General features: G+C 44.5%; 1 protein-coding gene across 5 annotated transcripts in view; it reads left to right on the plus strand.

Annotated features, from left to right (window-relative positions):
• LSAMP (limbic system associated membrane protein) overlaps nt 1–21,401 on the plus strand; it is a 977,049-nt gene that overhangs the window by 855,796 nt on the left and 99,852 nt on the right. For all 5 annotated transcript variants that reach the window (XM_023941306.2, XM_086882857.1, XM_023941315.2 and 2 more), the window contains one exon: nt 16,596–16,721. In XM_023941306.2, coding sequence (XP_023797074.1) covers nt 16,596–16,721 — 126 coding nt within the window. The remainder of the gene's footprint in view (nt 1–16,595; nt 16,722–21,401) is intronic.

A 21,401-nucleotide genomic window follows, 5' to 3' on the forward strand; every position in this document is an offset into this window, starting at 1 on the left:
ATTGCCAATCCGTGACAGCGCGCCTAACCCAAGACAGATTGAATTAAATTTGTATTAAACATTGCATCCTCTGAATTCCCTTCAACCATGAATTTTAAAAACAGTCTAAAAATAGTATCAGAGGGCATGCATAGATTGTGCTGGACCCCCAAAAGTTACAGAGTTGGGGTTTGACGATAAGATTATCTTGATGAATCTGCCTTGGCTTAGGTCTCATCATCTCCATTGCAAGCAAATGACATTGCTTGTGTCGTAATGTCAGGCCTGAGATACCTAATTTGGAAGTTTCACCAGGTTTATAATCCACACTGGCTTTTTTTCCCTTTAATTAATAATTTAATTGAATGTGTTTAGCACTTATCCTTACTCCAAAAGCAGATTCAAAACTCGATGCTACAGTTCAGGGTGAGAATTGCACCACTGAGGTTTCCCATTCTGATCTCATTCAAGGAAAAATCACACTTTGATTCTAATCTTTCCCTGGTGATCAATTAATACATCATTAGTATTTATTTATTTTCTAGATATCCTACAATCTGCTGACTCTCCAAAGACATGACTTTAAAGGAGTCCCAAGGGATCAATATATGCAAAGTGTAAGCCTAAGGGGAGAGAAAAAGTAGTCAATATCTCTGTGATCATTTCCTAAATGGTGTAAGCCAAAATGGAAGTGGTCAGGAAAATATTACTGTTAATGAAAATTCAAACTAAAATTGTGAAAGTAGTGATCAGAAAATGTGAGATTACTTCCTATCAGAAGATCAGTTCTTTTGGCATAAAAGCATTTTGCAGGAGCATGGGGGATGCAAAAAATGTTCTGGACAGATGAGTGTCACAACAAATCATTTTAACTTTCTAGTTTCATTTCACTAATGTCAAAATGTTTAACTGCAATGAGGCAAAAAGGTTTCAATTTGATTGTGGCATTACATTTAATTTTGTTTAGATTGGCATGTTAATTTTGATACCATATATTTATACCTAACATTGCAAATTGTTATAAAGCAGTGAGAAAGAACTCCCCCCTTCCATGCTTTTGAAATACAGACTTCAAACATTTGCAGAGTTAAATGTTACTCAGTGACAGTGACATTCTCTCACCAGGGCAAATGTCACACCCCATAGTGGCAAGAGGCAGCCTTCAAATTTTTCTACCAGCGCTGTTTTCATTTGAGCTCCATAGACTTCTGGAGTCTGCCTGCCTTGTCACATATAATTAGCAGCTGTTGAGTGAATTGATCAGTTAATTTCCATCTCACACTCAGATGCATTTAATCCATTAGCTGATGATTTGTAGAGATTTTTTTTCTCCTGCACATTTCCTCACCTGTGTTTTGTCAATAGTTAAATGGATTGGGTCACCGTTACTCACTGCTTTTCTAAGCCCTTTTTCTTTGATTGCCTTCCTCCAGGACACGTGGTACTCTAACAAAACACTTGGCATCTAGTCATTTAAATGTCATAATGAATGTCACCTATTTTCATTTATTCATTAATTGGTATCTCTTCTATTGAACAGTCTTTCCAAATAAAAGTCATTCTTCCTTTCTGTAGCCTCTAGCGTGATCTAAATACTTCCTTACCATACTTCTTTCTGTTGCTTGGTTAGACACAGATAAAGGCAAGCCACCTTTGAGTTGTCCTGGGATCAGCAGTTCCAGGACCAAGTTGGTCATGGTTGGTTTTAAATGGCTTTTTGAGGAAGGGAATGTTCTTGGCTAATACTGTTTCTTCTGCGTGGTCTCCTGTATACAAATTAGATTTTCTGAAAAAGCAACACAGCTCTCCTACAGCTGTGATCAATGCCACCAGGGCCAGCGTCCAGGTGCCAGGACTGATGGTGTAGGTGTTGTCATACTCTGACATCCTGGCATTCAGGTATTTACATGTGTGTCCCATTGTCCTGTGGTGGGAGGGATGTCTAGGCAATGCTGAGAGTCAGTGGGGTGCTTTCAGGAGCAGCAATGTCCATGAGGGCATGTGTGTGGTTAGAAGTGATTTCTTGTGGGGCAGGACGTCCCTGTAACCTTTCAAGGAGACAGGGATGTTTAAGTGTACCACAGGCCTCTACACGTGGTAAAAGGTTCCCATGTCTGCAGCTCTGTGTTGCTATTCCTGTTGCTAAAGGGGGCAATAATCAACTCAATACCCCTGGCAGAAGAAGGCTATGAACTGTGAGACTCTTTTCCTTCCCTATAGCAAGTGAAAATCCATCAGACCATCATAGTCTGTAACTCTCAGGAAGTCTGAACTTCATGAAAACCAAATCTATTGTTAGGAGAGTTACATTCCCTGTACGATACGTGTACCTTCCCCAGGAAATTGCAAGGTGCCCTCAGAATGAGCGTGATTGGAAGCCACCAGCTTAGATCATTTAAACTAAGTTATGGGAACACAAAGATCACAACTCCTGGAAAAGAAATGTCCACTTTACTTGAAGGAGGGACATGCTCATAATTTCCCAGTAGGCCAAGCACGGCTTCCACTGCGCAAACAGTGGAGCAGATTAAAGCTGCCCTCAACTTTAATACAGTGCCACAGCCTGAGGGCACTACAGCTGAGCTGATCTGGGCACCAGTCAGATCAGAGCAGAGCTTGGCTCAGGGAGATCCCCGCTCTCATTTGATGTCAAATTGAACGCAGCCAGCAGAGCTGCACCACACAGCTCAGGGGACCCCAGTCCCGACAGCTGTGTCGTGGCTGCTTGCAAAACAGCAGCCAAACAAGAGCTCTCAAAGAGGCTGGGGGTTTTAGGAGCAAATGGCAGTATTTGTATATGTGCATATATCAGTGTGTATCTAACTATAAACATATACACAATCTAAGTATGTTTATGTTTTTATATGTATGCACACAGATATCCACATAAGTTAGTTTTATGCCATATGCGTTATTTCCTCTGCATGGATTTGTGAAATGTTATGCATGTGCACACACATTTCTATCCAAACTTTCCAAATACCCTGAACAGTTGTAAATCTTCAGTGTTTCACTCATGCTGAAAAGACTAGCTTTTCTACTTGTGTGGCGGCATCAGAATTTCTCCCTCATTGAAGGAAATACCACCAATGCTTCTTCCTGAGGGACAAATCCAGGTTTTTTTCCTTTCTCCTTCCTTCCCTTCCCTCGATGCAAGCTTGGGGCATCAGTGGAGCATGCAGCAGCAGAGGCCATAGGAGGAATGAATCTCAGAGCAGGTGGTGTCCTTCTCTTGCCTGGCGCTTGGGTTGAGACCGGCTCGTTGCAAGGGTCAGTGAACACGTCTTGTCACATGAGTGTAAACATCTCTGGATGGCTACAGATGAGGTCACAGGGGGTCTCAGGTTGCTTTGGAAATCAGCCTCTGCCACTCTTGGTCCCTGTGGCTGATACAAGAGTTTTTGTTAGGAGCTGGCCATTGTCTGTGAGCACAAGGGTTGCAACAGCTCCTGTGTGGGACATGATGAGGTGGAGGAAAGAAAGGAAAGGAGTAAAGGGGCAGATGCATTTCTCAAACAATTGGGAACAAACAATCAGTTTGGGAAGCTGTAGTTGCAGGAGGAGAAAAAATTGTATTGGGTGAGGGCACTGTATCATTGGTTTTCCTATTCCTCAATCACATCCAGCAGACTTCACTTGATTTCTGGAGGATGGAAGGAGCCTGTGAGCTCCTCTTTTAAGATATATGTGGAATTCTTTAAGAAGTTAGAATCTCCTTAGCTGTGCAGCAAAGTACCTTGGTGCAGTACTTCCCTGTTACAGCCCATCAAACCTGCTCACATCTCAGTGCCTTGCTTCCAACTTCAGTCAGCAGAGGACTTTGTGTCCCTCTGGCTTTCCAGCACAGCCACCCCTCTGTGCCAGAGCTGTGCTCTGTTTTCCTTCACGTTCCCTCAGTGCTGTGGTGATGACTGTGCTCTACGTCCTTTGTCCCCTTTCACAATGGGGTAACCTGGCCTCTTGCTCTCAGCATCTTCCCTCAGCACTTCAAGGGGTTGCCTGAGGCACATGTGCCAAGGCATGTGCCTGTCCTGTTCCCCTTGGACCCTAGCAAGCCTCTCTCTCCACTGCCTTTCTCTTTCTTGAATCAGGTCTCTGTCTCTATCCCTTTACTGTCTGCAGCACGACTGGGTGGACAGCTTGAATCCAAAACAAGCTTCCCTGCCCAGCATGATGGGGAAGCGCCTCTCCTTCCCCACTGTCACTACTTCCCTCCTGAGGTAACTCATAAATTGCTCTGAGTCTTTAAATGGGTTGTTATTTCTTCCTTCCATCAGCACTCTCTCACTCTTGACTCACGGTGCAGGTTCAGCTTCAATGAATTTATTGGCATGACAAGGTACACAGGTGATGCCAAAGTTGACAACTTAATTCATCACGCGCTACGGTCTTTCTCTCATCTGCATTACAATGTCAGTCCTTTCCTCTTTCCCCCTCCTCAGCTCTCTTTTCTGTCTGTCTGTCTTTGCCTTTGTGTCTGTCTGGCTGTGTCCCCTCTCTCTCTCCCTCCTTCCCCCTGTAATCACCTCCCCAGGTGATAGTTAGCTATCTCACACTCAAGACAGTCTGTCTCTCTCGACCAACGGAGACGTCAATCAGCGGACTCACCACTGAGGCAGAGGAATTGGTCTTTACAGCATCTTGGCTGTTTGCTTGCCTTTGCAGCTTGCATGGAGGCAAGGGCTGTGGGCTGCAGTATCCAAACCGACTTACGGAAGCCACCTTTGCTTTGAGGTTGTTTGGGACTCAAGAAGAATGAGGTGTTGTGCTAGAGGCACAGAAGAAAGGAGAAAAGCCCATCAACCTCAAATGTGTATAGGCAGGTAGAAATATAATTTAAGAAGAAATCCAACATCTTGACAAAATCCCCCCAGAGGATAAAGTCTCTTTTAAACAGAGTAGCAAATGATCTCTCCTTCTCACCCCCTCCCAGTCCCATAATCCTTTGTTGGCATGGCAATTGCCAAAGTGTATAAAGGAAGAGACAGATCCCTCAGGTATCTGTCAGCACTAGATACAATCTACCCAGGACAGTGTGTGTGTGGCATTTAATCCTCCATACATCAAGCATATGCCCAGGATATAGTGTCACACTGTATTTGTGCAGCATCCCTTGTGCCTATTTGTCATGAGTGTCTGCGCCCAATTCGGTGGCAGGTTGATCCATCGTGTGATGCCATCTCCTCTATATCTCTGCTTTTCTTCAGGCTTTGGCAGAGTTTTCAGAATTGTGTTCTGATGCAAAGTTTCTTTGTATCTTTATCACTCTTTTTACTTCGGGTAAATAATTTTTGCAGACTCTAGTATATCGTGACCATCAGAAAAGAAAGTGTATGAGTATATCCTTATCATTCATCAGTATGCCTAACTATATTGATTATGTTTCTATTCCTGTTCAGATTGCACAGTATTTTGAGGGGCCAGCTTTTTACCTTGGGTTTATGAACCACAGGGCTGATTCTCTCCTTCGTTGCATTTCCTTTTGTGTAAAAGAGTATTTCATGTTCTTTTTAATTTATACCAGCAGTGAAGCATCAAACCTGTTTCATCTGCCTTGCATTTTCCCTTTTTGTTCTGCCAAGGAACTTTGCAGCATGTTAATTCCTTACACAGAACAGTCTGAGGCTTTGCAGATATTCTTCTCTTACTCTCCTACTCACCTGTTGAGCTGTTGATGGATAAGGCATCAACTCTTGTGACACCAGTAGGGTACCGGTCTCTGGGGATGCCATACATCTTGCATGCACTAGTTCCCTAAGAGTGAGAATGAGAACTGAGCCTTAGAAAGGTGGAGCACAAGTGTGTAGAACAATCACTGATTGTGGAGTACCAGTCCACCTGAGTGATTCCTTCAGTTTTTAAGTAGTGTTGCTTACCATGATAGCTGTGCTTTTACAGAGGCTCAGAAGTGGATGTACTGTCACAGTACATGACTTGTGTTTTTCATTGGACTTAGTTTTTGCTTCCCTACTGCAGAGGAAGTGTTTGCAGTTTTTTTGCTTGTGTTCTTTCTCAAAAATCAGAGGAGATACCTTGTTCTTGGTCTGCAGCCAGTAGCACTGGATTTCTGGGGTGGCGAGTATTTGCTTGCAGAACCTTGGATGAAAGTTGTCTGTAAAGATGTTGCCCCACTAAACACAAAGGTGCTGGAAGCCCCTCTGGATGTAACCTCATCCTCCTGAATGGAAAGTGTAATCTAGGATGATACTTGAACAGGAAGGTTGGACCAGATGACCAATTGCCACCCCTTCCAACCTTATCCATTCTGTGATTCCCTCAATTTGTAACTAAGAGACCAGTAAACCATTAACTTTGAAGAGGGCAGCCTTGAACCACTCTGGGGGAAGAAGGCAGAGTGTTTTTATGTGTCCTAGTAAAGCCACAGACTAGAAGGAATAAGCGTCATTCCTGGCAGTCTGGGAGAGATTCTCTCTCCTTTAATTGAAATGGCACCAATTCAATGTCATATGTTTACAGATCAAAGCTCTTGGGATTCATCCCTACCCTCCCTTTGAGATCGATCACATTGAGATGTATGGATCACATCTTTACCACACAGCAAAGCTTGAAAAGGGAAACTTTAGGAAAATCCCAAGACATCAAGGTGCTCTTGCACATGGCTGAACCAAAACAGAGCACTCTCTTTGGGCAGGGAAGGTCCAACAGCAGAAACTGTCCTTCTCAGGAAACCTTGGCTCTTGGTTGCTTTGTGGGAAGGAGATCACCACAGTCACATCTCAGCTGTAGCCAGCTGCCTGCTTTGTTCAAAGACGCCTTTACTTCAGGAGTACTGCATTTGCTTTTTTCTGCTGGATTTGACTTGTGTAGATGAGCATTTCTGAAAGGAGGGATTCTTTGCCTTGAACTCATTGGCTTTCCCTTCTCAGATGGCTGATAATAACACCCTGGCCTTTAGGCTGCACCAAGCTCAACACTGGCTAGCAAGTGACGGTCTCACAGCTGGCATTTTAGAACTGCATGTGGTGGGAAAGGCCATCATCTCTGGATCCAGAAACAGTGACAATGCAATCCAACAATGTGTTCTTGTAGCCCAGAAATCCAGTTGTGTCATGGGCTGCATCCAAAGCAACATGGCCAGCAGGGTGAGAGAAGGGATTCTGCCCCTCTACTTTGCTCTGTGAGACCCTTGCCTGGAGTGCTGTACCCAGCTCTGGGGTCCCCAGCACAGAAAGGGCATGGACTTGTTGGAATCAGTCCAGAGGAGGGATACCAAGGTGATTAGAGGGATAGAGCATCTCTTCTCCAAGAATAGGCTGAGAGAATTGTGGTTGTTCAGCCTGGAGAACTGAAGGCTTTGAGGTGACCTAATTTCCAGTGCCTTCCAGTAGCTGAAGGACTCTTACGAGAAAGATGGAGGAGAATATTGACAAGAGTGACAGGCTGGGGAAATGGCTGCAAATTGAAAGAGGGCAGTTTCAGATTAGGTGTAAGGAAGAAATTCTTCACTCTGAGAGTGGTGAGGCACTGGGACAGGTTGCCCAGAGATGTGGGTGCCACATCCCTGGAAGTGTTCAAGGCCAGGTTAGATGAAGTTCTGAACAACCAGATCCAGTAAAAGATGTCCCCGCCCACAGCAGGGGAGTTGGAACTAGATGATTTTAGATTTAATATCCCTTCCAACCCAAGACATTCTGTGATTCTCTGCAAAGGTCCCAGTATGGGATTATTATCTTTGTTCTTTATACTTTTGACTGAAAGCAAACCCAGCATTTCCAAAGTGCTGCTGTAGCTTTCTCCTCCTCCAGAAGCCTGAAAGCAATCTTGAAAGGTGGTTACAGCAAGCTGTCCTGCTCCATTTTGTTCACTTCAATGTGTAAGAAAGGAAAGCTTGCTAATAAAAGATATTCTATATGTACCACGTGCATTTGATTTGAGTGAGAGGCTTGTCACTGAGAAGCTGCCTCAGTTGAAACTGAGCCAGATCCTTGGGTATGTGGTATGCACGAGACACTTTGAGAGTCTTATTTATCATCCTGTGGCTTATCAAAGAGGATGTGGGATAAACCATGGGCAGTCAAAGTAATCTGAGAGCAGCCTTTGGAGAGAGATGGCTTTTTCACTCAGCTTCTATGTGGATGTTCATCAGTGGTTCTCAAGACGGTTGTTCTGTTGGTGGTATTCTGTCCCTACTGAGCTGAATATAAGCAACAACACAAGATCTGAAAACAACAAAAAAATTGGCTTGTTTCTCCAGTCAGAGTGGGGTATTATCTGAAATTAACTTATTCCCCCACTTGCCAAATCAGGACCTTCTCTGGACCTGGAATGACACATGCTTTTCTCTGCTACTTTTTTTACTCCTCATTCTTGTCCAGTGCTCCCTAGTCTACGTCCCAAAGAAGGAGTTAACAGACAAGAGCCAAGGGCTGCTGGGACTCAGTTAGAAACCCACAGTCTTGGGGTTTTTTTCTTCAACTGCCTAATAAAGCATCCCTGTTCTGGCTGCAGCATTTCCTTGAAACCATTACCTATTCTTGTTGTATAGGGACTTGTCCAAAGGTCATTAACATCAAAGAAGAAGCTCCCTTGGCTCTGAATCAAGCCCTAGAAAGGCTGCATATTAGGGCTCAGCTGCATGCCATATACATCCAACATGCTTAATGTTTCTGCAAAAAATTTCTTCTTAAGAAAATTCTCAGAAATGTCTTTGGAGGATCTGGACACTAAGGACAACTTTTCTCAAAGGATTTCTCTTCCAGCATGGCTGATTGTGTCTGCAGAAAGAAAGATTTTGTATTGTTTCAGTCCCATAAGTAAATACTTACCAGATTAAAAAAGAACAGTCTAAGGGAATATGTAAACACACTTGAAACAAAGACCAAAAGCTGTGTACATCTGCAGTCCTTAAAATGTTTGGGATTAGGTGGCATTCCAAGAGTTAATCCCTGGGGATTAGCATGGCAAGCGCTTCTGTTGTTGTTTACACATGTCCTGTGAGGAAGGCTGTGTTGTCACAGCAGGCTCCTCTAGGAGGGTTAGCCATAAAGCTCTTGAAGTCAGTTTTACAAGCAGAAAGAACTGTAGCAACACAAACAGCAAATGCACAGAGCAGTGCTTTAAAGACAGGAGCCACAGATGAGTGGCATAAATTCAGTATGCTAATAGAAAAGAAAAGGAGGGTTTGTAGCAAAGAACTTCATATGCAGAGGTGCAAATCTGGTGATAAACAGACACTGGGCATATGCCTGGCTTGTGTTTTGTGCTTTCATTTACATGCTGAGCACATAACTGAGAACCTGCTCTCTTGGACTGCAGCAGGATCCAAAACTGTGGGTTCTGCAAACCTGTGCTTGGTGAGGGCACACCAAAAAGCCAGGTGTGGGTGAAATACAATCAGCACTGGGTAAAAGCTGGAGCTCAGTCTCAGAGCTGGGGCTCCTTTAGAATGCAAGGCTGGCATCCAGTTTTGAAGTGGAGGTGCTGGGCTAAGAACAGGAGTGAGACTTCTTTTAACCCTGACCTACACTGTCACTTGAGTGCACTGGAAAACAAGGCTGGCTTGAGATTTAAGACGTTCTTTTCTGTGTTTCTCTCAGTGTGGAAGCTAGATAATTTTTCTCCTGAAAATTTCATGGAGACAAGTTTATAAAAAGTAAAATCAGTGAGAACAAGTGTAAGGAATTGAGCCCAGTCCTGTGCTGACTTTTCCAGAAACTCAGGAACGGGACAGTACAACACGTTCATACTTTGTGTTGCTCTCTGCTAAGAAAGAATGTACTGGAAGGGCTTCCCATGCAATGTTATGTGGAAAAATAGTTCAGACACTTAACTATATATTGGATGAGGCAGAGCATTCCTTTAGACAAAATGTTTTGGCTTGTAAGCTCTTACTCTCAGTGTGGTGTGCTCTGGAGAGTGCTGACTGCTACCCAGCTCGTGGTAGCATTTGCACATGGCTTTGATTTACAGGATCCTGTCTGCTTCTCTGCTCCCAGGCAGTGCGATATGCACAGTCCCCATCTGGATTTTAAATAATTTCCTGCCTGGCGTCTCAGCGGGCGAGGCTCAGCTGCATGATGGGGGGAGCCCCCCAAGATGCAAGGCCCAAGCTAACAGCCCCTGTGCCTCCTTCTGCCTGGCCTCTCTTGGCATCAGCAGTGATGCTTGATGGAGATCGGCGGTGCAGAGCGGTGGGGGAGCACGCTATGGGTTGGGAACCGCAGATCTTTTAAAGTGGTTTCCATGCTCTGGCTGTCATAGACTCTTCCCTAAAGGCCACATGATGAGGTACTCCCTTTCAGACAACATAAAGAGGGAATTTTTACACCTCGTGAAAGCTCTGTAGTTTATTTTGTGAGGTTTTTGGTTCCCAGGGGATTAAAAAACAAAACCAAGCCTTCAGAATTTGCCTCTACTTCACAGAAGCTTTAATGCTGAGCGAGGTGTTGGCAGAGTGAAACAAGTCTAGCAGAGTGGAAGGTCAGAAAGCTCTTTCGGAGTCCACTCTCTTTAATGAAGTTCAACAACTTCCCTCTCTGCCCTCTCGCTCGGCTGACAGCTTCGTCTCCCTCTGGCTGAGGCTGCAGCGCGAATCAGACCGTAAAAAACACATCTTGGGCCTGATGTCGCATTTCTTCTGTAGAATGCCTCAGAAACATTACTATGCCGCATCCCAAAGGGTGTCTGGATTTTACTTTCCAGTCCTCAGCTTGCTCCCTTTGCGGACTTTAGCATCAACAAGCTGTTTCTTGTTACAGCTGTAAAGAGCTGTGATTAGCCTGCTGCACACATAAGAGGGAAATTAAACCATTTAGTTGCGTTTAGCAGCTCAGCCCCTTCTTCAGGTTCTCTTTCCACCACTAAACACTTTAACTAAACAATGACTAATGAGGCCAATTTGCTGTCAATTAATTGCCCCAGGAAAGGACCCCTAATTGTGGTGAGCAAGGTGGCTGTTCTAAAGCATTGAAGGACCATATGATGGTCAGCATCCCCTCTGCCTTGGGGCTTATTAGCATTTGTTATAAAGTGCTGTTAATTGGGATCTGGGGACAAGGAAATAAGAACTCTCAAGGCTAATTGATAGGCACCTGGGGAGGGTTTTAGTGGCTGCAAAGTTCCTTTGACTTTGGAGAGAAGTCCTGATGTTTTCTTTTTTTGCCCTGAGAGCTGGTGACTCCTGTGTGTTAGTGGGTGGGACTCTTTAATTTTATCCAACAGATGGGGGTCCTACTTGCCAATAGAGAGGAAGGAAATAGGCTGGAGGAAGCAACTAATGAGGATATATGGAAGGGATTGAAATTTTTCCATTTGTATCCAAGGTGCCCTTTTTCGGACAAGCAGTTAGACCACTTAAATGAAGCTTATGGGCTTTCTTAGGCAGTTTCAATACTGTTTGCATCTGTGTCTTGGAGGTATTAAATAGCTTTTGCTGTATTATAGGTCTGTAGACTGGGAATAAGAGCTGTCATTTTTTATATTTTTTGTGACTTATTGACAAAATACTGTACTGTTGAGCAGTCTTGGAACTGAATACTGGGGAGTAGCTGCCCCACAGTGGAAAGCTCCATCCAAGGGTCTTAGATGCAGGGCACTGATTACCCAGAGGGAAGAGTCCAGGCATCTGACTGGATTTCATGTGAGTACATTTACACAGCTCAGAGTTTTCCAGATAGATGTCCACTGTCCCTCTGCATTTTTGACTCTGTCATACCTGAGTTGAGTTCCTAGTCCAGTGCTTCCTGCCCTTTTCTCACAAACCCATCCTCCTGCTGCTTTGAGGTGTGAAGCAGCACGGGAGTGGAGTGCCATCAGAGCAGGAGCCGGGCGCTGCTCCCCCCAGCCTGTAAGTACCCCTTGCACCACTTTCTGCTAGGCAGAACTTCCCACTCCTGCCACTTTGTGCCTCTGCTGAGTCTAGGTGCTCTGATCCAAAGGCAGGGATCTGAACGGTTTGGGAGCTGTGGCATGGGTCAGGCTCAGCATAAACTACATTAGGAAAAGATGTCCCAAAGCAGTGCTTTAGCAAGGGTGGCCTTGATGTTTTCTGGTTCCATCCCCCATTGCACTCCTGGAAAGGTACTAAGGAGATGGCCTCCTGCGTGTGAGCTCATGTTTCTCAACCTTTGGGTTCACTCATTTACTGGCATTAGGAGTGTAGCACTGCTCTTTGCCTCCTGACATAGCCTTGAATCAGAACACTGATCCAGCCCACCCACACCATCCCAGGTAATATCTCAGGAGGAGTTTTGAGCTCTGAAGGGCTTTGGTCATAAAAGGCAAGGATAACAGCAGCAGATGTTTGTGTGTTCGCTTGTTTGTGGTTTCCTTGCCTCCTCCTGTATGCAGCCCCTGGTCTGTAATAACTGCTATAGCGGGTGTTTTTGTGGAAACAAATCACCTGCTTTCATCTGGAGAGCAACAGTGATTGTGCTGGGGGAGCATGATCTATTTTTCATGTCTCAGTCTTTCTTATTATTTAAATTAATGTGAGTTGCAGTTGTCATGAAGTGAAGGATTGACAGCAATTAACCAGAACAGGCTTGCTGCAAGCTGTTTCTGCACAATCCTGTTCCACCTAGCTCTATCACTGTATCTTTCTTGGGACTTAAAATCTCCCACGCCAGCTCTGACCTTGTACCCCTCCTGCAGCTCTCCCAGTCCAGGGCACCCTACAGTATCTCTGCCCTCGTCTCACTCCTGCCTTGCAGCTCTCCTTCTCCTCCATTCTCTCATGGAGAATGGCCACTGGTTACTTTAGGATTTGTTATTTACTGTCAGTGACATGGGAGATAAGATGCTGGGCTGGCATCAGCCTAGTGCTGTAGATGTGAAGTGTAGAAGAAACAAATATGTGAGTTTCAAGCCATTCTTCTCAGTGTTCATTCCCATCCATCTTTCCAGAATCAGTGCCTGCTGTGGGTGGAGCATCCTCCCTCTCTGGGGATGGAGCAGTGGGGTATTACAGTGTGCTTCCTTTCATGTCTGGCTCTGCTCCCCACCCCAACCAGGGGGATCCTAAGCACACTGTCATGGACACTCCGTATGATTCACACTGAAAGAGTGGAAAAAATATGGCCAATTTATCTTTTTCAGCAGTACCAGAGACCCGGGCAGTGCTTTCCCATGGTCCTTGGAGCCAGAAGGGTCCAGGAGCAGCCTGGTTTCCCCTGAAGGGAAAAGCTGTTAGTCAGAACATGAAAATGTTTGGAAGCACTGTTTAGCTGTAGTACTTGCCCTGCTGTGGGGCTGCAGCTTGTGGGTTTGCCTCTGCTAATGGTTTAACGAGGCCAAACACTAAAGAATTTTCCACTTGAGGGTCAACAGGAGATGGCTGGGAAAATGGAGGCTGTGACACCCTGATGATTGTGGTCCCAGGAGGTTTTGTTCTCAGCAATCCTTCTTCCAGCAGTCTGGGACCTGTGAAAACATAATACAACCCACACATGGGGTAAAATAATAAGGTCAAAGCTTCTCATTTTAAGGCTGTCCTAAAAAGGTGTGTGCAAGGTAATGACAAGTGCCAAGGAGGCAATGCTAACTGTTGCTGCTGCTGACAGTTTTGGCATTTTAACATGCTGGCTTGATGCCCTGAAAATTAAAAGTCTCTGACTTTTTATCTGAGTGAAATTATTGTCCACTGGCTTTGGATTCTAAGCAGATGAAGCCAAGCCAGGTTTTAAGTTTAGAGGGAAATTATTTCCAGCCCTATTCCCCCTTGTCTGAGCCTTTCTTTGCCTTCTGACCAAGGTGGCAGCTGAAAGGAAACAGCCATTATTTTCCTAGCAGGATTTCAGCCTTGGATGTCCTTTTCACCCTCATTTGAAAAAGTGGCAAGCCAGATATGACCATCTGGACACATGCTTTTCCTCTTGGGCATTCAGTAGGCATGGTCAGAACTGCTTGTACTGGCTGAGTTGACTTGATCCTCTGTGAAGTAAAATGTCTTGATGGCTTTGGAGAGTGGCAGTTTATACATGTCCCAGCTGGAGCTCTGCTGCTGCCTTGTCGTGGCTTTTGCTGCTCTCTCCTCAGCCATTTTGGCTGGCGTTGCACCATTTTACTAGGACTTCACACTGGCCCTTCACCTGCTAGTCCTGCTTCAGTTTTCTGCATGGCTTTTTTTTTCTCATGCAAATTTTAACCTCTTGGAGTTACGGTAATATTCCCAAAATGTGCTCTAGCTATTGGTTTTACTTCTGGGCTCTGTTTACCCAGGTTTGCCAGTGCACCGAGGAGATGTTTTGCTGAGGACGCTCCAAAGTCACTGTCCTTGCACCCCCTGGCAGAACTCCTGGGCTACAACTCTTGCAGAAATAGGAGCTTCTGATGTTCTTTCCCAAACAAAGCCCCTCTGTCCTCTCCTGTGTGTGTTGGTCTTCTGTCAGGTCTGAGGTGACCCTCCAAGTTGCTTTGTTTCCAGAAAGTATGAGTAGCAGTTTGGATTTCAGCATCAGAACTTTCAGGGTTCTGCCAGCCTGCAGATCTGCTGGCTGGAACAATGTGCAGGTCTGTCCTGAACCATGGGACAGGGTGTTCCCCTCATCCACTGGGTAAGAAAGGAGGTGAGTTTCCATCCCCTCTCTGAGGAGCCCCTTCCTTTCTTGACTTTCTGAAAGTAAAAGCTTTTTCCTCATTTTGAGTCCAAATTTTTCCCTACATTGCAGCTCGTGTTAGTGTTCTCAGTGTTCACTGTGCACCTCTGAGAAAAGCCTGTGTTTTCTGCACATTCCCACTCACTTTTTGTAGAGAGCAATAAGATCTCCCTCAGCATTCTCTTCTTCAGACTGAACGGACCCATCTCTTTTAGGTTCTCCTGGGAAGTCATGTGCTACAGCTCTCTGACCATCTTGGGAGCCTTCCAATTGGCTTGCTCCAGAGTGTCAATGGCCTTCTTGTGCTGGGGAGCCCAACACTGATCTAGTGTCTAACACTAGAGACTGAGACTGATCTAGTGTCTAACAAGCACCATGCAAAGGGTTTTAGGCACTTCCCTGCACTTAGGGGGTTACACTCCTGCTGATACAACCCAGGATGCTTGGTCTTTGCTTCAAGGGCATACTGCTGACTCATGCTGAACCTGAAGGACCCCCATGTGTCCTGGACTGCTTGAGCCTAGCACTTTCCCCCTCCCAGAAAATATCAAGGTGGTTGGTCCCTAATGGGGGACTGTGATTGTGAGGCTTATTCTACCTGTCTAAAGCGGTATTTGCTTCTTCTTAATCATCCCAATGGCTTTTCACACACATGCCACTGTGAATCTGTGTGAATCTGACTCCTCTTGTTTGTGCACCATGATACTTGCACTGATGCACAGGCATTTGAGGTGGGCCCCCAGCTGTCCTGCTTTCACAAGGCATGCAGAAGCCTTCCCTGTTGTGTTGCCCCCCAGCTGCTCCCTCACTGCCCTTTGCATTGTCACTTCTCCACAGATCACGGCAATCCTGCCCCAGTGTGCCTGGCTTAAATCCCTCCTTGCCTGTGTGAATGAGCCTGTTGCAAAAGAGATGTCTGCCTCACTTTGCTCGACAGGTCCTCTTCCTTCAAGGGGGTCTCATGGTCATAGGCAGTCAAGCGTTGTCCATGAGTTTGGGGCATGAGAGGGGCTAATGTGGGTTGTAAACAACATTCCTGTGAATCCAGCAACACAGCTGGAAGTAGCGAGTTTCCCTCTTCAGGCTTCATTTCCTCTTCCCCACATAGTTTATAGGCAGTTTTGCCTCAAAAGAACCATCAGCCACTCCTGCCAGGGAGGGGGAAGGGAAAGCTTCTGTCTGTTTACTCTGTGGTAAGCAAAGCAGAAAATGATGTTGTTTCTTTCCTCACTACACACAAATTTGGAAGCTGAAAATGTATTAAATAAATAAATAAATTAGAGGATTCCTTTTTAGTGAAAATCCCTTACCACCTGACATGGGGTGTGAAGCATGGAAGCAAGACATGGACGTGAGAGAGGAAAGACTGCAACAGCTGGCACACTCCACACCTGGAAGTGCCTGTTCATGTCCCAGTTCATGGTCACTCTGCTGCCATGACACAAACTCAGCTTGGAAAGTTTTTAAGGATCTTGGATGCCCAAGTCATGGTTGATCTTGAACCTTAGCGACTCTTCTGTGCCTTTGGTGCTCTGCCGTGTGTGGCGCAGTCATCCAGAAGCTGCCTACTGCAGGTAGCCCACAAGGGGAGACATCTTGGCTGAAAGGTGTCACAAAAACCAATAACTAATACACACTCTGAGTCAGTGCCTTGAAGCCTGACATCCTTCAGGAGGATGTAGAACTCCATCTGGGACTCCCTGGAGTGTAAAAATTAGCTGGGATGATACTTGGAGCCTGCTGACCCTTTCTATACAGTCTTAAGGTAGGCAGGGAAGTTCTGAGAGGTCGTTTTATGAAGACCCCCAAACTTGTCCAAACACAAAGCACTGCTGTTGCAGCACAGGCCATTTCTATCTGTAGACTCTTGGAATACAAACTACACACCAGTACAGACTACTCTGATGTAATTTCAGAAGCCCATGTAGCAGTGAGAGGGATGCAGCCTGTGAGATGAGTTTGTGGCTGGCTCTGGTTTATAGGTAGGTAGATTAATAAGCCCGGCAAGCTGCCCTCATAATTCTGTTTCTAACAAGGTCAAACTTTCTTTTGTCTTCACAGTTCCACCAAAGATCTCCACGATCTCCTCGGACATCACCGTGAATGAGGGCAGCAATGTGACCCTGGTTTGCATGGCAAATGGGCGTCCTGAGCCTGTCATCACCTGGAGGCACCTCACTCCTACAGGTAAGAAATACAACTGGATTAAATTTGTGAACTGCACAGTAGTTTCCTTTTCTTCCAGCATCAAAGAAAATTTCAGTAGCAATATAGGCAGCTATAGAAAACTGGCAAGAATCTTAAATGTACTTCAAGCTTGTTTTGCGGTGTGAATTCCCAGGCACAATAACCAGGTTTTCCAACTGAACAAATGAAATTACTTCAATATATCCTCTGCAGAGTTGGACATGTAATTCTATTTAGCTTAGGTCTTCATCTACTTGTCCCAGTCTCTACTGCTGGTAATGCACAGCACAGTGGTGGAGATGAAATGCTGCTGGTGCTAAACTGAGGGAAAAGGCTTTCTGTTGAGACACTGCATAAAAGAGGTTCTCTCTGAAAACCATGGGATTTGCTTCCTACTGATCTGCCTTAAAAGGGAGAGACAAACAGTGGCCCAATTAATTTCATATTGCTCTCCACTTTGGCAGACAGAGAGAAGTCAGAAGTCTTCTGAGGTGAATAAAGAAAGCATTTGATCTTCAAGGTGAGTGAAGAGCAAGATGGTAACAAAATAAAGGAGAACTCACCATCTTTGTTCTGCTATCTGACTATGCCCTCCATGCTCAAGGACATGACAAGGTTAGGAGGAGAATGTCCTTTCAATAGCCAGACTCTGTGGGGTTAGCACCTTGGGTTGCAAGGAAACCTTCAACCCCTAAAGATTTAACAGTAGGATAAGAACAAGAGGTAGGTTTCTATCACTCCATATCATGTCCTTGGAGGAGAGAAAAATTCTTTAGTTGATTTCTTTTCCTATCAGATACTCTTTAATTTAAAATGCATGGGGAAAACATTGATTAGCCCCATATGAATGATCTTCTGTGATACATATATGTAAAGGGTTAAAGAGGATTTGAAGTAGGCAGTCAGCAAACATTCTGCATGTGCTACAGATAGTCCAGCTTCCTACTGGAGTTCAGTTCTTTTCAGTGTTGCAGAAAGAAAGTTGGAGAAAGGTAGAATGACACACTGGAGCAGAGCTTAATCTAAGGACTACATCCAGAACCCCCTGGATTTGGAGCCCGTGGTTGAGATTGGGGTTACTTAGATTTCCTGTCTTGTCTCTTCAGCCAAACCAAAGTTCTCCTGAGCTTTCATGATATGAAAGCCAGATATGCAGTTTGTATTTCTGGCCCATTTCTTGCAATGCCAAGAGAAAAAAGATGAGGAAAGCTTGCCAGGAAGAGGTGAGAGCAGGGCTGATTAGGGGAACACTATTCCTCTGTGGTATTATCATCACTATCTGACTTTTCTCTTCTGTTTTTTTTTAGAATTAAGTATGACTGTGCCATTTGCATTCATAAGAGAATATAACTTTTTTTTTTTTTTTTTCATTTTTAAATATGTATATAGAATCTTCTAGCTCTGGTATTTCTGTTCTTAAGGTTTACTTCATATCAAATCTTCCATATTACTGCTGCATCAGTCTTTCAGTTCTCTAACTCTTTCTTGTATCCAAGTTAAATGCACTCCCTAGTTATTTTGTGAGCACAGCCTAACACTGAGTTAAGGGCGCTAAATCTTCGTGAAATGTAAGGCCTGATAGACATGAAATGCATTCTTCAGAGCAGTGAGAAGATTCTTGTCCTGACTCATCACTTTGGCTGCTTTGTGGGAGGCTTTTCATTTGTACCACCTACTTCACTGTATAGACAGAGAATTTTGTTTTTTTCCTTTTAAAAAAGTCTCCACAGAACAAATCCTCACTCTGGCTATCCTCTCTGGTTAGCAACAGAACTGAAGAATCCCATCCCTGCTTTGACCACGGGGACAGTTTTCTTGGCTCTGTTGTTCGGTTTTCCAGCAAGTCCTTTCACAATTTTTCTCCCATGCTGTGTCTCAGAGGTGTTGCCTTGTTAGCATCCCTCAGCACCATCTCACTGACTCCTTTCCACTCCCTCCTCAGTCCTCCTCCCTACAGTGAAGCCTGCCAAGTACCTCCTTCATAACAAACTAGAGGTTATGAAGAAGGGCAGGCAGTCCTCAGTCTGTCACCTCCATGTGTCACTGATTGTGGTTCTTTCTTTTTCCCCATCTGAACCCATCTGCCGTCTTTTACAGATACAGAGGAACTGCTTTCAGGCAGACATCAGCTCTTTGAGCAGCATAAAGCCCAGTAAGACACTTGTCTCAAAATGGGAGGCAGAAGGGCTTCTTTTAAATGTTTTCCTTGAGGTTGACAATTAATATAAATTCCAAATCTCTTCCAGAGCTGCTACAATTGGAAACGTGTCTTATCTTGGAATCGCCCTTTTCCAGAACTGTAAGGCATTTTGGCTCCATTTATGCGAGTTTTGAAGACATCTGCTATGCATCAAAGAGCTATTTTAGATCATTGTAAAGGTTTCTAAAATATATCTCTCTCCTTCAATTTTTTTCATGGTTAAACTTGTGACTGCAGAACTGGAAGAAAGAGTGTTATTGAGCTTGTGTGGGAGGTTTTGAATGGACAGGTAGTGAAATTAAACCCGTATTGGGGGGCAAGAGGGCCAAAGAAAATTACTTTTTCCTTGTGCACTCTCCTCAAGGAGTTCATTAGCAACTTTGTCTGCTGTTTCTTTCATTCATTGACTTCATCAATAGTGTTTGTTAGCTAATTACCTGAGCTAGGACCACAGAAATTATTTAATTCTTATTGGCTGGGAAGTGGAAGATACAAATGCAAGGGGAAGGCAGTGTTGGTACTTAGGCAGAGAAGGTAGGGATGCATGTGGTAGTTCATTTAATGCTGCAATCATAGCATACTTATCTGCCTATCTGGGAAGTTAAAAAAAAATGATTTATAAACTGCTATGTTGCTTCCTCAAATGATTCTTCAGTGAGCAGTTGAACCAGACATTTTTCTCACTTCAGCTATAAGTCATGATACCCTCAAGCAGCCCACAGGAAAAAAAACCCTCCTAGCCCTGTGAGAAAGCTAAAGTGTGACTGAGGTTGATGACTGTAGCACTGACACCTGGGAGGAAGGCAGGTAAGGGGAAAAATACTTTAATAATTCAATGGCAAATGACAATACAGATCAGCTTTAATTTGATGAAAGCAGGAATGACATTGTTTGGATGCAAGTCCCTGCTCTCCTTTTATATTCCTCTTCAGATGATTGGCAGATTGTATTTTGACAGAGCAGGTGGAGAGTCGCCCAGACCCTTTCTCACCTGACAGGCCATTGTTCTGTAGGACATTGGCAACCTGGTCTGAGTAGTTGTGGATAATTGAACAGGCATTGTCTGGGAGCACAAACAGCTTCATTACCTTTTCTCCTCCAGCTAGCAGAGCTCTTTTCTGGGATCACTGACCTGCAGCTTCCAGCAGCAGGCCAGCACATCCTTCCCTGCACACAGTCTGATCCCTTTCCTGTGATCCAGGACACAACTGCAGGTTTGTTAAGCCTTTTGGCACCCTGGTTTATGATGGTAAGCCATGGTAAAGACCGTAAAACCAAAGATCTGAAGTGGATTTGTGATCAGGAAATTGTGACATGTTCAGTTAAAGTGAGGGTGAGTATTGATGATATCCTATGCAGTGTGCATGAATTAGCAGTTGTCAGCATTAGGAATACTTCACTAGGCAACACTCTGTAGTCTCATCTCTTGAAAGGCACAAAACCCAGATTCTTTGTACCAAGAGTGGGTGGTACCCTATTCTTTTATTCTCCTTAATTTTAGCTCATAACCTGCCTAATCCATGCCCCACAAAGATGTAGGTTATTTTTTGTCACTGAATGCAATAACCTCAAATATGCTGTATCTGCACCACATCCTGGGTGAGGCCCTGACACAGGACCATTTGTCACTTATCACACTGATACAGTCTGTGAAGGATACCACAGGCAGCCTACCCATCTGTGGGTAGTCATGTTAGAAGTTCTGTTTTCCCTTGTACCATTGTATCCATTGTACCAGGATAACAGCTAACACAGCCAAGAAAATATTCCAGTAAAATAGTTCAGAGGTGGTAGCCAATGCCTGCTTTCAAGCCTGTTTTTGTTTTACTTCAAGTCTCTACTGATTTATGTTTATTCAGGCTAATGTGTCTTCTCCCTACCTGTTAGCTTCTGAGATCACAGTCCAGAGTGTAATTTATCATTTCTCATCTCTATGTCTTATTCAGAGCCAAGCTAGGTGCCTGGTTGACTGAAAAAGAGCTTTATAGGGAGAAGAAAAATTAATGTTCATTCATATTCTTACCAGTAAACTCTCAAGGGAAACCCTAAAGAGTGGCCTCTTGTGAATTGGGTTTGCAGCAATACGAACATGGACAGTTGTTGCAAGGTCTTTGGATTACCAGATATCTCACTGCCAATCCTTTTGCTGTGCATGGATGGGAAAATGCAGAAGAAAAAGTCATCTCCTGTGCTGAGAAGCTTGTACTCGAGCTCACAAGAACAGTAGCTCTGCTTCTTTGCCACAAAGGATAAGTGATTAAACCTTCCCAAGAGTCTTCCTCATGGGTGCTCTGGCAAATGTCTTTAGTACCTGTGTTGATGGCAGCCCAAGAGCTGGTGAGAGGGAGACAAAGCTACATTCACCAAAGATGAGGGATTGAGTCTTTTACTGGTTATGCATAACCAGCTGAGGAACAAGCAATTCCCTTTTCCTAGAGAAGCTATAGAGTATAAAACCTGTATAAAACCACTAGGTATCC

The sequence above is a fragment of the Cyanistes caeruleus genome, chromosome 3 (assembly GCF_971803275.1).
Source record: "Cyanistes caeruleus chromosome 3, bCyaCae1.hap1.1, whole genome shotgun sequence".
In the NCBI taxonomy this organism is placed as follows: domain Eukaryota; kingdom Metazoa; phylum Chordata; class Aves; order Passeriformes; family Paridae; genus Cyanistes; species Cyanistes caeruleus.